This window comes from Lichenostomus cassidix, chromosome 5 (assembly GCF_008360975.1).
Source record: "Lichenostomus cassidix isolate B80296 chromosome 5, HeHo_3.0, whole genome shotgun sequence".
NCBI lineage: Eukaryota > Metazoa > Chordata > Aves > Passeriformes > Meliphagidae > Lichenostomus > Lichenostomus cassidix.
The window spans coordinates 31,461,543-31,477,275 of NC_139486.1; the positions used below are offsets into that span (position 1 = coordinate 31,461,543).

The 15,733-nt window shown below is 36.6% G+C and overlaps 2 protein-coding genes across 6 annotated transcripts in view; one reads left to right on the forward strand and one right to left on the reverse strand.

Moving 5' to 3' along the window:
• Positions 1-10,686, forward strand: part of CHRM5 (cholinergic receptor muscarinic 5) — a 52,496-nt gene extending 41,810 nt beyond the window's left edge. For all 3 annotated transcript variants that reach the window (XM_085062060.1, XM_085062059.1, XM_085062061.1), the window contains exon 3: positions 1,639-10,686. In XM_085062060.1, the coding sequence (XP_084918186.1) occupies positions 1,722-3,308 (1,587 nt within the window). In that variant the 5' untranslated portion in view covers positions 1,639-1,721 and the 3' untranslated portion in view covers positions 3,309-10,686. The remainder of the gene's footprint in view (positions 1-1,638) is intronic.
• Positions 9,624-14,785, reverse strand: LOC146436264 (fibrinogen-like protein 1-like protein). Of its 3 annotated transcripts, none has more exons than XM_085062065.1 (3): positions 14,670-14,785; positions 12,755-12,920; positions 9,624-10,664 (listed from the first exon to the last, which is right to left on the reverse strand). In XM_085062065.1, exons 2-3 carry the CDS (start codon positions 12,897-12,899, stop codon positions 9,964-9,966), a joined length of 846 nt encoding a protein of 281 aa, XP_084918191.1. In that variant the 5' UTR covers positions 12,900-12,920; positions 14,670-14,785; the 3' UTR covers positions 9,624-9,963. The 3 variants fall into 3 exon arrangements, with proteins under 3 accessions (XP_084918191.1, XP_084918192.1, XP_084918190.1); XM_085062066.1 differs by having other exon boundaries at positions 12,755-12,936; XM_085062064.1 differs by having other exon boundaries at positions 12,755-12,954.
• Positions 14,786-15,733: the final 948 nt, after the last annotated feature.

The window sequence follows — 15,733 nt, forward strand, 5'->3', positions numbered from 1 at the left end:
AACAATAAAAGCAAATAAGAATCACAGAATCGTAGACTCATCAAGGTTGGAAGGAACCTGTAAAGTCATCAAGTCCAACTGCCAACCCCGAACTACCCCTGTAACCCCTAAATCAGTGCCACGTCCAGACACTTCTTAAACATGTCCAGGGTTGGTGACCTCCATGGACAAAGAAGACAAAGAAAGAAAATTATATGCTTTTCTGAAAGTTCAACTAGTGGCTATAAAAAATTGTATTCAGCTGATGAGAGACAGGACACAACTTCTTGGTACAAAAGACAGATGTGGGAAAGAGATAGGCTGTAAAAGCTTGCAGTTAATAAAAGACACTTGCAAAGACCAAAGAAAACAGTGTTCTGAGAGTTAGGATGAAAGAGAGAAGTGGTGTGGATGGATAGGGAGGACCATATAATAGAGATCTGATGCAGAGAAAATCTTAAAGACTTAGAAATGGACTTTAATGGGTGATTCATGTGATAATTTTAGCTGAATCTGTGTTTGCTTTGAAAAAAGGGATCATGCCAGTTTTACACAGGCTATTCACCCAATAGAAAAATCTGTTAATAATTTGTCTTTCATTTCTGACTTTAAAAATTAAGTACCATTTGACTATTTCAAAATCACACAGTTTTGCAAGACTAAGTATTGAACATGTGATTAGCATCACCTGATGTGATGGAATTAGTCAAAACCCAAGAGCTAGCTGTGAAAGAAACTTTGCTGATACTGTTCTCCATTTACTGGCACAAAAAGCCAGCAGTGAGGAATGTAGGAAGGAAGGGATGTCAGCGGCATGTATACATTAATAGTGGACCTGTTTTCATCTTTTGCTGCTTATGCAAGTATTACATTTTTTTTATTGGTTATTGAATTTGCATTTTTTAGCACTGTTGTTTTCTACTACTTCTTCCTCTTCAGTTTACTCATTTCTATCCTCAACCCTACCATTCACTCATCCAAACTACCCAGACTGTACCTCCACCTCTAACCCCATCAGTCTTCTTTGTCCTAAGATTTTTTAATAGAGAAGAGTCTTTCCTGCCTAACTTACTTTTCAGAAACATCTTCTTGGCCTTGCCTGCTTAATTTGCTCAAAGATTCCCCCTCAATTGCCTCAAGCACTTCTAACACCTCATTGTTTCTTGATGTCACCATGCCAGTGTGGTTCCTAACTCCCCATACATCCCCAGTTTTTTCTTACTCTCTTTCTGTTGTTGGTGACTTCTCCAAATTTTTCAAAGGTAATTTCTGAAACCTTGGCATGCCTTTTAAATACTACTGTAGGAAACAACACAGTGACTTACTGTCTTACTGCGCTGCAAAACTTTACATGTCTGTATTAAAAAATATGTGTAGTGTCTCCTAAGGTATTCAAAATGTAAGAGCTGGTGGGGTTGACTGTCTTATGAAATATTAGATTGCATTTTGAAATGTCATAAAATACCAGAGCTTGTTGTCCTAGGATGTGCGTTTGTGTGTTTTAGTCATGTTCACAGTGGTAGAAACGACAATCAAAATGCAAAAAGAGAACACAATGTGAGAGGTTGCTTTACAAGTGCTTTTATGGTAACTAATGGAAGTCTGTGCTATTTAATCAGCTATTTAACTTTTCCCATTTTTTTCCTCTGATCTTTATAGCTATCTCCAAAAGGATGCCTCTGAGTACAGAAGGCAATATGCAACAGTGCTAAGGTCCTCATGACATTACACCAAGAGCAAGAATGGAAGTCAATTTATTCAGCAATTCTACTGTTGTAAACAGTTCGTCCATCAACCATAAGCAGTTAGAAGGGCATAGCCTCTGGGAAGTCATTACTATTGCCACTGTAACTGCAATTGTAAGCTTAATAACCATAGTGGGAAATATTCTTGTAATGATATCCTTTAAGGTTAACAGTCAGCTCAAAACTGTCAACAATTATTACTTGCTCAGCCTTGCCTGTGCAGATCTCATTATTGGGATATTTTCTATGAACCTTTATACGTCCTATATACTCATAGGCCATTGGACTCTTGGAAGCCTTGCCTGTGACCTATGGCTAGCACTGGACTATGTAGCCAGCAATGCCTCAGTAATGAACCTCCTAGTCATCAGTTTTGACAGATATTTTTCCATCACAAGGCCTTTAACTTATAGGGCCAAACGCACACCCAAAAGAGCTGGCATCATGATTGGAATGGCTTGGCTAATTTCCTTCATCTTGTGGGCACCCGTCATCTTGTGCTGGCAGTATTTTGTGGGTGAACGAACAGTACCACCTGAAGAGTGTCAGATACAGTTTCTGTATGAACCCATTATCACCTTTGGTACTGCAATTGCTGCTTTTTACATACCAGTGTCTGTGATGACCATTCTGTACTGCCGCATTTATAAAGAGACTGAGAAACGCACCAAGGACCTCGCTGAACTGCAGGGCTCAGAGTCTGTGGCAGAGTTTGAGACAATAAAGCCTCAGAAAACTCTCCTGAAGTCTTGCTTCAGTTGCAAGCAACAAAACTTAGTCAAAAGAGAGAGGTGTCAGGCTTCTTGGTCTTCATCTAGTCGAAGTACATCAGCTACAGCAAAGGCCTCTCAGGCAGCGAGCACTTGTATGGACTGGGCTAAGGCTGACCAGCTAACCACCTGCAGCAGCTATGCATCTTCAGAAGATGAGGATAAACTTGCCACTGACTCAGTTTTCCAAGTAACTTACAAAAGTCCATCTAAAAGTAAGGCAGAAGAGTATAATGAGACTACAGAGGTCATTGTCAAAGATCAACCCAAAGAAAATGACTTTGAGAACCAGAAATACTTTTTGTCACCTGCCAAAGACCATGTACAGAAAAGTAAAAAATGTGTGGCCTATAAATTCCGTTTGGTGGTCAAGGCTGACGGCAGCCAGGAAGCCAACAATGGTTGCCGAAAAGTAAAAATAACTCCTTGTTCTGCTGCTCTGACAAAGGACCCTTCCATCAAAAGCATGGATCCAAATATAAATAACCAAATCACCAAAAGGAAGCGGATGGTTCTTATAAAGGAGCGCAAAGCAGCACAGACTTTAAGTGCCATTCTTTTGGCTTTTATCCTCACATGGACTCCCTATAATATCATGGTTTTAATCTCCACATTTTGCTCTGACTGTATTCCCCTGACACTGTGGCACCTTGGATATTGGCTATGCTATGTGAACAGCACTGTTAACCCCATGTGTTATGCCCTCTGTAATAAAACTTTCAGGAAGACTTTTAAGATGCTGCTTTTCTGCCAGTGGAAAAAGAAAAAAGTGGAAGAGAAACTATACTGGCAAGGCAATACCAGACTGCCATAACTGTTCTTGTATAAGGAATAAGGGGAGATATAGATGTTGGTGTAACTTAGCAAATTCTGTCTTTTCAAAGGTGTTGCTATTGTGTCTAGTAGTTAAAAAAAATCTGCTGAAACATTAAATTTTGCATGAAAGTAGTGTGCTTGGGATAAAAAAGCCAGTGGCTGCTATGAGCAACACAGGTTGTTTTTGATGATGCAGATGAGTTGCATTACAATTATTGTGTTTGGTGTCTTACGTTCTTTCTTTCAGCCTGAGAATAGGTAAATTATAAACTACTAGAAATTAGACTGGGGTGGTCATACAGTCATCAGATCAACTGATCCAGTCTGTCTCTCTGTAGAGCAGAACTGTTTCTTCCTGTAGTTCTTTGCTAGTGTATTGTCTATTTAGTTTTCAAAGTACCAAGCAATGCAGCTTGTGCTGCTTCTGCTTTGAGGCTTTACCATCTGCTGTTGCGATGAAACAAGGACAATCTAAAGGGGTAAATGCTGTCATCCCCAATACTAAAAGGTTAGGGAGATTCATAATTCACCAACTGAACACACACATTATAGGAGAATATAATACTGAGAAAATTTTTACTTTAAGGATGACTCTTGTGTTGACATAGGAAGGGCTCATAGTGGAAGGAATCATACTGGAAGAAATAATGTATTTTCTACATGAAGAAGCCAGTCCCAATCTCAGTTTAATCATGCAAGTCACTGTCATTTGTAAAAATTGTGATGGTTAGAAGATACCTCTGAATTTCTCCAGTTCCCAGTACCTCTAAAGGAAATTTGAAAATTTTATTCAGTACTGACAATGGTACAAATCAAAACTGACTGTAAAGCATAATGGACACAGTCGGTCTACAACACAAGGAAAGTCTTTTTTGCAATCTCCTTTGTTGCTATACATCTAGCTCCAAAAGTTTCCATTACATTTACCTGTATATAAACAGTGAGAGAACTGACATCCTTTAGAGAGAAAAGATTTTTTTAAGCAATAGTTTAATGTTTCCATAAAACTATTAAGAACACTGTATTCTTTATCTTTGAGGCGTTGAGGTCCTAAAGAAAACAAATGTTTTTAAAGAAATGAGAATGATCTTCATGTACACAAAGTTCAAATTCAGTTCTAGCCTTTCTATCAAAATTCTGAGTGAGATACTCTGGAATATTAGTTTGGGACAATGTTCATATTATATCTACAGTGCACTTTAGTGGGACATTGCAGTAGTGACATTACCCAATTGCACATTTCAGGGAATGTATTAATGATCATGAATGTACCATTGCTCTCAGTGAAACTGTTTGTATAATTTCATAAATTATCATACTATCAAAATGTTTCCCTACAGATAGATAAATCCTCCATGCCAACAATTACAGTAGAAGTAGCTACCATTTTTTTTAGCCCCGGTGTCCACAGAGAAAAACTGTCAGTGAAATACTAGCAGGGTACTAATGTAAAAATATGTTCTCTAACTTCACAATTGATTTTTTAACGCACCATACTGTGCCTATTATTTTTTGTGCATTAGCATATGATTACTTAGGAAAGGAAATCACAGGTCTTTATAAAGACCCTTTCATCAGCTTTGCTCTGTCACTATCCAGAGCTTTTCCTGTGTACAGTAACTATGTACAAATTGGTTATTATAGTGGGTTTGTTTTATGTTATATCAGATCAGACTTCCAGTAAATTGTTTGATTTTTACCAAATGAGTAAGTCTGGGGGCCCAAGCTGTAGTTAAAGGCAAAATTTATGAGGTAGTAACAGTTCCTGCTAGCTGCACTGTTATTGCTGAAGTGAAGCATTGGCTCCTATTAAAATTAAATGGGGTGGTTTTTTGTTGTTTTTTGTGTCTGTTGAACAAGAATGTTCTGTAAATGTTTATGGACTCTCTTCTCAGTAAATGTATTAGAATACACAGTGATGGATAAGACAATGTTGGTTCAGTGTAATTGTGAAATATAAACTCAAATTATGCTGCTAACACCTAACCATGTGAGAGATTACATGGCCAAACATGAGAATATTGTAAATACCAAGAATTATATAAAGAGGTATGCATTGCTTTATTGTTATGTAGGATGTTTGTTCTTAAAAAAAAATGAAAACCACATGAAGAAAAATATGGTCTTCATCTGAATATCAGCTAGTACTTGATTATATTTTGTACCTTTATAAAGTGTTGTGGCAATTTTGCAGTGTAGGACAATCTTGTTATCTGTATTACTGTCCTTTTAATGAAATTTTTACGGATCATGTAATTGATTATTGTCATGGAATAATGAAATTTTTTGGGTAAAATTACATTTTAGTTATACATTATTTCATACACATACATATATATATATATATAGATATGTATGTATTATCAATATAGATGTATAAATACACATCCCTAACCCAACTTTTCAGACATCCAGCACCTTTTATATTTTCAAGTATTGAATTTTCCCACAAACTGGGGGCTAGGATTTTTGTCTCTCCCTTTTCATATGTGCCAGCCTCCTTATATATTCCAGATCCCCATAATTTATCAACTAACAATAATTTCTTGCAAATGAAATTTATGTTTGTAGATAAATACTTGGAAGAGTTCCCAGAATTTTTAAACAGATGTAGAAAACCTGGGTACAGTTGTGCACTTTCTGTGACTACTTAGAGTGAAGAGCATTGCAAAGGACAGCTCCTGTAATGCTCCTGCAGCTGCTGGGTAGTCAGTGGCTTCTGTTTTGAAACACATGCTAAACCTCAGCTCTGAAAAAGGATACTATGTCTTTTCACTTAACTACTTGGGTTTACCCCTACCACATTAGTAAGAGTCCACTCTGTTTCTGATGTGGTCTGCCCCAAATCTCCATTGCTTCCTTTTGAACCCCATATGAAATGTTCTTCCACATATATTTGTCAGCTGAGTGTCATAAAACCTTAAACTTTAACTATTTAAATAAGCTTCTTGTTTATGATTTTATTAATAGTGATCCCACATCAATAAGTAGTTAAAAAAATTAAAAATTGTTAACATCATGTTGCAAAACAGGAGATAATCTATGACTATTAGTGGCTTCAGAAAGGGATGGTGTTACAGTTGTTTTTTCCATCTTGGTAAATGTATTTCTTCAGTATTAAGGAACTTCAGTCTTTGTTACACTCAGTAAAAGTACTGCCTTTTACTCAGCACTTTTGCCATTAGTTGCTAAATATCACTAGTTTCTTCATGTATCTGCTTGTATACCAAAGTTAGTCTTCCTCAAATAAACCAAACATTTCAAATATTCAGAAGTTTTCTTCTTAACAGATCCTTTTCCAGACCCTGGTTGCTGATGGCTTCTGTTTCAGTAGACCCCTTAAATTGGGGGGTTTTACTGAATTCCTGGATTACAATGCCAAGATATAAGCTGAAATATCTTTTACTTCTTACATAGAGCAGCAAGCTGGACAAAGTGCAGGTCAGCTGGTTGTTTTTAGTTTATGCTGTCCATAAGGCCTCCTTTGGTGTGCAATTCATCAGGTAGCTATAGGAGGAAGAGTGGCAATAGGGTAGAGTAGAGGATTCCAGCCGTGGAGCATGTCTGGATTCAGCTCTGTAGCTCCCCACTCTGCCTATGGCCTGATGCCTTCTGAAATGAAAAGGACTTGAGAGCAATTGAAGGACTGCTTGTTAATTCTGCTAGGAAAAAATGAGGGCATGCAGCTAACATTGTTAATTTTTTTTTTTATGCACAGTATTGCATCAATAAACTAACAACCTTAGTCAGGTAGCCCCTAAGACCAGTTTGTCATACTTTTAAATCTATGGTTAACACACAAAAAATAAGATCACCTAGAAGTCTGGAAAATGACAAACAAAAGCAGGCACTTTCTCAGATGAAAATGGAATTATTTTTAAAGACAAATAATAAATTAATTCTGAGTTGATTAATGTGGTGATGTATGTGAGATTGTGCTTTCCTATCCTGTGGTTGAGAAAACAGTATAGGGAGAAATGCAAAGTCGCAAAGAGGTAAAGAAAACGATTTCACTGCTATTGTTAGGAGATTGCATGTTTAAAGTGGAACATGCCTCCCATTCACGGGTGCTTAGAGCTGGAACCTTTTGCTCTAGACCTCGTCATACTTACTTTGGAAGGATATTTACCTGACCAAATAAATACGTTTCAGCAGCTACTCCATGGCAAGATTCCTTCTTTCTTATATTTAAGGAGGCAGTACAACCAGGACAGGCTAAGAGAGAGACCGAGAGTAGGAGAAATGAGTTTGGCAAAAGAAAATAGGAGTAAGCAGAAAAGAAACTCCCATGTTTCAGTTTGTGATTTCACTGATTCAGTGTTGAAGGCCAGATGCCTTCAATATTGTTCTGGGTATCTTGTGATTAAGGCTCAGCAATGAAAGAAAAAATATCTGTTCAGTTTAAATAGTCTTTTGCTAAACATTTATGAAGTAAAATTTAGTCTACTTTTAAAGGTTCCCTGTTGTTGGATGTTTTAGAATATTCTTACTTATTTTTGTCCAGTACTTAGTCCCAAACCCAACCCCAATAGTAATTTCCATCCTTCCTTTGTTTAGAAATGTGGACTGTAGCTCAGTCCCTGAATGCCATTAAATGTCTCAGGTTTTTGCTAGTAGACTTCTTGTTATGAGTTTTTGTTACATTTTAATCTAATTTTTGTAGTGGAATTCAGTGTCAGTGTAGGTTTGTAGGGCTCCAGTACTAGAGTACCTCCAAACCTGGGCAGCTGGATTTGCCCAGGTTATTCATACATTTGCAGAGTCCTCTCCTCCAAAACCCTCGAAAACAGGCCAAGGGTGTGCTGCAGAGCAGGTTACTTGCTTGTGATGATCAGATGCAGACTGTGGACTTTCCCTTCTGTGCTTTGGTGTCAAGGTTATTAAAAGCACATTTTTGGAAGGTGTATGAGAATCTGGCTGTATGGCCAGATTTCTAATGAAAGCTATGTGAGACTGGTAGCACTCAGGTGATTTTCTTGTATCCTCATCACAGCTTTGGGGGCATCATAAACAAGTTATAAACTAAAGGAGTGATAGCAGAACCCACATTAAATTGACTCAATGATATAAACTCAATTCAGGTAGCAACCATTTCTTCCCCTATCACACTTCTGGTTTTGAACACAAATTCAGGGGGGAAAGGATCAGATGTTGCAAAATTGGCATGTGTGCTATGTTGGCCTCACCCATGTCACACAGATGTATCTCTTTCTGAAAATGTTGCAGTGCATCATGAAAAATAAAAATTGCTTTCTTGGCTTTTCTCATTCTCAATTAGTTTCTCATCTTAAGCAATCCTGACAGTCTTGCTCCTCTCAAAACACAATACAATTTATTTTCTGAAGCAATTTTCATTAAAATTATGAGATACCATTTGAAGTTAAAAAGCAGGAAATTGACATTATTGTTGGTTGAGTTTCTTTAATTGAAATATCCAAGAAAAAATACATTATAATCTAATTATTATCCATACATTTTGTATAATGCAACAATAAAAACTCTTCAGTTGTCATTCAGCTATTCAGTGATCTAGAAATGTGTGAAGCAACTCAGAGGTAAAAGGAAACAAGGTCTTCAAGGTTATAAAAATAGAAATACGTTTACTTATTCTTTTAAAACATAATAATTTATAATTGTTTTATTTTATTTTATAATTAGAAAAGAGGCACTGTTTAATTAATGTCAAGGTTGAGTATTAAAACAATTGAAATGAGTAAATATGAAATAAAGGCAACATTCTCTTATTTTCTCACAGTGGTATTAAAAAAAAAAGCTGAAGCACATAATGGAATGGGGAGAAGTAACAGTCAAATAATGGCAAATAAAGTGGAGTAATCTTCAGGGGGAAAATGGAGGAATAAATAAACAATTGCAATATCAATTTGATCTTTTAAAACATGTATTCACTGAGTTTCTTGGGGGAAAAATTCAGAGGGGTTGTAAGCTTTGGATTAGTGGCTTTAAATGGGAAAGCTGACAATTCCATTAGTGCTGAATGCTCTAAAAAGAAGGAAGAAAAGCCTGTGCTGAATACTTCATCGTATATGGGATCATTAAAATTAGAGATAAAAGAAAAGTCAATGAAGGGGGAAGGACGTCACGGGAGATGAGGCTAATTCCAGTTTTATATATTAGAATACCATTCACTAAAGTGAGGAAGAAAAAGCCTGTTGGAGCCCTATGGTACACAATACTCTCCAATAAGCATTTGTAAATGTACATATTTAACTGGAAATTTCTTCCCTGCATGACATACGAAGATGTGCAATTATAGATGTGTGATCAATCATGAACACTGACACCAGAGCAAAACTTTCGGAAATGAATTTTTATTGATGCATATATTGTACAAAGCATCATATTGTGGATTTCATACCAGACTTTGCTTATGGCTAAAATACTATAAAATGAATTATTTAAATCTTCTGGTTATTTAAATCTTGTGGTAGAGGCCTCAGTTTCTGACAGTGTCTCACTTGTGTGGCTGGCATAGTTCTGTGACATGATCCAGTCCTGGACAATATGTCATCATAAAGCCCCCCACAGAGGCCCAGTTTAAATTTTAAATCATTGTTACTTAGGGTGATTAGTCAGCCAGTAAGTTCACTTTCACTTCAGTCACTGGAGAAAGAGTTCAAGTTCCCATGGCTTGTCTACAGTTCAACTTTCTGACATGGGCAGGACTTGGTTGGGTATGGCTGGTGGTGCTCAATGGGTTTGATCATCATCCATGCAAACTTGCATGGCCGTTGCTTGCTGCAGTCTTTTTGCCAGTATATCATGTTCCTACGGTTCAGATTTGCTCCAGCACATGCGTCATACCACCAGCCTCCCCCAGGAATGCCATTGAGTTCCAGTTTAGCACAATTCATAAAGTAATTGTCGTTGTCTCTGTCCTTGGTGGTGAACTTCTGGTTGTCATGGAGATAAGCTTCTGTGTCCAGGGTCAGTGCATCAGTGGCGTTGCCTTTGTAGAGACCAACCCTGATTCGGTATTGAGACTCTTCACCTTCAATAAGGAATGGCTCATACTCTCCCCATTTGACTTCAGCATTTAGGTTTACAAGTTTAACTCCAAGTACGTATTGCACAGAGCTGCCAGTTAACTGATGCATATATTCATTTCCTAACCAGTGGTTCTCCTGAACAGAGCCAAATCCATATTTGTAGTCCTGCCAGGTCCTATCAAAGTCGACAGTACTGTTGGCTGTAATGTGCTGGATTACTGTCCAGCCACCATCCTGCATGTTACAAAAGACAACAATTGGTTTGTCTTTTGGTTGGATGATGTAAAGGCCATCTCTGGAATTTCCTTTGGAGCGCTGTAAAATCTCAAAACAATCCCTTGGATAGTCTGAGTAAAACAACAACAACAAAATATTAAAGTAAATTCTGTTCCAACAATAAATTTCAGAAATTGAACTCTGTGCTTTAGAGTGACTGGATGACTTCCTTCTGGCTGAAAGCTGATTGACTTCATTACAGCTAGTAGGCACTAAGTCAGCTAAAGATGGATGATTTCAGGAAAGAACATGCAGTAAATACATAGAAATTGAAAAAACAGTTTGTTACCCTGTCGTACAACAGAAGTATAGTTTTACCTTTATGACAGAAATATGGTTGAAAAGCCAAAAGCTATGTACAGATAATTCCTTTTCCACTGGTGTTTTCCAGTTTGAGTACTCAGCAAATTTGCAATTCCCTGTGCCATCTGTGGGACAACTGAGTTTAACTAGACCTAGTCTTACCCTCCGTGAAAAATTTCTTCACCCAATGTTACTGCACCTCTAACATCCTTGTATTAAATTCTGAAATGTATGACATGTGTTCACTGATAAAAGGGAAATATTAAAGCATATTTCTTGTTAATATAAAGCTTATAAATGTCTGAGGATTTTCTTAGGAAGAGTTCTTTTCACTCAAACTCCAGGCTAAATTTTTCCACAGATATTAAACTAGAACTACAGTTCTGTGCAGTGCTGAACACCAATATCAGGAAAATAGGTTAAAATTCTTTTCCATTTTATTGCTTATCCAGTAGACTCAGAGGTAATAAAAATGGCATGTAAGGTTTGGTTGACCCTCTCTATGGGGCTAAGATATTTACTGGGTTTTTAAAATGTTTAAATGTTTATAAGGTGACTTCTTGCTATAGTATAATATCAAGCATCTCTGAGACTAGGGCATAATGCTCTGAATTTTACAATTCAAATTTTACAATTGATTTTGAGATTTCTAAGAGCCACATAACTTATTTAAATGCACATTTACATAAGTGTGAATTTATAGAGAGAGAATTCCTATTGTAGAGAAGGATGGTCCATCATTTTCTTTCTTATGCCATGCTGTTCGTTAGTTAAATAGTGCTTCTTCCTGGATAATAAGCCCCAATGTACCATGATGAAAACTGTATTTTTAATCTCCTTTGTTTTGTTAGGGAAAGTTCTGTAAAGATAAATAATTTATTGTTAAGTGTAAGAGAAATCTTCAGTTCCTTAATTGTCTTAATAGCTTTTCTGCACCTCTTCACTGCAAATTAATACCCTAGAATGTGGGTAAAATTTGCACACAGTATTGTAGATGCCTGATATAGTACCACTGGTTCTTCACAAGCCTTATTAAAAACATCTTTGTTGCTAAATTCTAAGGTTGCATTTATATTACTCAGCTTTCTTTAAGCTGGAGATTGGTCTTTGGTTCTTCAAAACTAATAAGGATCTTACCTTGCAATAAACCACAGATTTTTGTACCTTATTTCTCATCTCAGTGGTATTACCCAAGAGCATCTGTTGAGTTTCCTGCATAATTTTCTGCAAATATTCTTACTTTATGTATTTGCATTTCTCTATTTCATGTTATCATTAAATTTTATTAGCATGTTCTTATTTTTGCATTGGTATACTTCATAAGAATACTGAAAAGATCACTAATAAGCAAATACTTCCAGTCTCACTTGATTTTATGGCTTACTTTTCTACCCAAGTATTGTCTTTTCAATCTCTACTGAAATTTCAATGCAACTCTGCCTTCTCCATGAATAAAATACTTCAAATCTCAATATCATCTGCATGATGTTATTAAATACCCTGAAAGAGCAGACCTGTGTACACAACTTTGTGCCCCGGCTGTTAGAACATATGCCCAGTAGATACAGCCTACCTGACTCCAAACCTGATGCCATGGTTTTGTGGAAGGATTATTTATGTAATTTATAGGGTGATGTCCAAGCCAGCAATACACACAGTGACACTTGCTGTTGCTCTTCTCAGGGAACATTATAGAACAAGTTCTATAGACAGGTTCGGGACTTTGTGGCAGGACATGTTCATACTGCAAATTATTCTTCCAGGGCTAACTTTCATATATGATGGTTGAAAATGTTACAGCAAAGCAATAAAATAAAACACAGAACGCTTCCAAATCACTCGCTGTGTTCATAAGTACCTTTTTCATTGGCATTGGCCAGTCTCTCATAGTCTCTTTGGGGGAGAAGGTGGGCATTGGCCAGGACCACTTCTTTGGTGCCCAGGGACACAGTGCATTGAGAGAACAAGAGCAGCATGAAACTTGCTGAGCTCCTCAATATCATCTTCCTTCTGAGTCAGTCCTCCTGCAGCAATACAGAACTGTAATACAGACTGGAGCTGAATATGGAAATATTTATAACGTCTAGTACCAAGTCCTGAAGGAGAAGGTTTTTGAAATACCCAGCTTCAATATAGTAAACCTCTGTCAAAATTGGCTTCTCCCATCTTTGAAGGACCTCTCCTTTCCTTGGTGTCTCACACCCCATTTCTGACAAGTCATTTCTCTGATGCAGAGCACTGTGCTGAGACACTTAGAGCACCTCTCACCTGTCACCTTGTGCCGTGCTGGGCAATGAAACATAATATAATTTTGAGTGTGGCAAAATGCCATCAAGAGTTATATAATGACGAAAGAAAAAGCACATCTCTTAATTATCAGAGTTGAATTTTTTTATTCCCTGAATCCAAACTGCAGTGAAATAGAAACATCAGTGGTCAAAGAGACAGAAACAGTAACATTAGACTGTCTGTAGCTCAAACAGTATTCAAAGACATGGCTTTCCTAGTGCTGGGAATGTTTCCATGCACTGGAGGATTCAATCTGAACTATGCTTTTTTGTGAATTCTATCTACAGATTTAAATAATAGGGCACAGGTTTAAATCAGATTTAAAAACCAAAAAGTTCAGTAAACAAAGGAAAAAGAACTTTTCCTTAGCCTCTTCAAAATCCAGAAGGGTTCAACATATTGAATCAAAACAGCTTTGAGCTTCGTTTTATCCGTCTTTTGGGGTACATGTCTATTAATCCTTTATTCAATTCAGAAGAAGGCTTAGGCTATTAATGGACTAGATCCTGGGGTCCTCACTTAGGCAAATCCCAGATTCTCTGAAGAGGAGTTTCTGTCAGCAACAGCTTAGACTGAATCAGGTAAACAAATGTTTCCTACACTCTCAAAGTATATATTTACTTAGACTCTAACCAAACTCTTTTAATGCTTTCTTTAATTTATTTTTTTAGGGACTGGGCTCCCCACAGTGGCTTTGCTGAAGCAGAAAATAGATCTAGCAAAAAAAGCTTTTCAGTCAGAACTTATTTCCTGCCAGCGTCAGCACAGTCTGCAGAGGCCACTACCCTTCTCCACAGTGGCTTATGTTGCAACAAAGCCACATTCCTTATAAATCTAATGACTTAGCAGCAGATTCAGCAAACAGTTTTCCAGAGTGAAAAAATATTCAGTGCATTTTTTTTAATGTCCAAGATAAATCATTGTAATAAAGTTCAGGTTTGAGATTTAATTTTTCTGACTACCCTACACAAAGCCAGCAAACCAGAATTGTCTATTCTGCTTAAAACTATTCAGTAATAACTATGATTTACTATTAAAATATAATTTCCTATTTTATGCAAAGTTGGTCATTGTACATTGGGATCATAATAAACTGGAAAATTACCTTCCATGAAATTTGGCATAGTGCTTCCCTTCAAGCATTAAGTTCTATTGTACTTTGTATTTTCTACTGCCATGTATCCTTTTCCCTGAAAGCTTTGATTATTGTTGCTATTATGAAGTATTAAATGTTAAATGACTTTAAATCAAACCCTAAATCAAAAGCATACTAAACTTCATGAAATTTGAACTTGGATCTGGAGTTATTTTTGAACTGTTTTGTTTTTCTTTTAGTTTTTTTGAATGAGTCCACCTTTTTCTTCACTTATATTTATGCATAAACATTGAAATTATTTACAATCAATTTAATTCCAAAATAGAAATTTGGTTTATAAATTATTAAGAAAGCACCCAATGAAAACAGCACTGGGCAGGCACCTTACCTCTTGCAAGTGAAGACTGGCAAAGAGCACAAGTGAATAGGTTCACTCTCCACAGTTGTACTTTGCCTGCTGCTTACGTCCAGGTGAATAAATCAGCTCCAATGTGCTATCTCAAATGCAGCAAATTGCATATTCCTTATTTCACACTGTGCTTAATCTGCTGGACTTTGCTCAGACATATTATACTTGCAAGTAAAGTATGCAGGAATTGTAAAGTACGAAGTCCTTCCATAATGATTAAAATGACATAGTAATTAAATGAAATTTCCTTGATTAACCATTAGAAACAATAGTGGGAGAACCATGAAGAAGTTTTAGTTCAGTAAATTACTTATGTTGCTTGAATAGACACAGGCAGATGCTAAAATTTACTATGTCTTTTTGAATAGATGAATTAACTCGAGGCTGTATTGCTAGTCACATTTAAATTGCTCAGAGATTACTTGATTTTTAAGTATTAGAAACAATCCAACTATAAACCGTGTTGTTACTTCATGTTTTAATGTGAATGAATCAGAAACAGCATCTGAGAACTCTAAAAATAGAGCAAACAACAGCAGAACAGGCTGGTCAATAGATTTCCATTTTAGTTTATGTGGATTAACAAGAGTTAGTTAACTCAGGTCAAACTGTCAAAAATTAAATAAATTAATTGTTGCTATGTATCTGAAAGTTCTACTGTCTGCCTGCATGGCCTTTAGGTGATGTCTAAACTAGCATTTACTCTTTTAAAGATAAGACAACACTTGAGTTTTTAAGCTCCTCCATGCACCCTGCAACCCACTTTGATCAGATTCCATCCTTGAAACAAATCTCAATTAAAATTGATGGAACATTTAAGTCCTGTGCAAGCTCTGCTTCAGGATTCAAATCAAATCATAATTTCTGTGCTTCAATAATTCATCTTCAGTGAGGACTTGTATTTCATGCACAATTAAATCAATACCCATGGCAAATGTTTTAGGAAATATTTGCTTGTAACATTTAAAACTCAGTGATTTTTCTCTTCCCTTTTAAAGTACAAGCAATCTTTATTATAGGGGAAGATGCCCACAGTGAGTCAG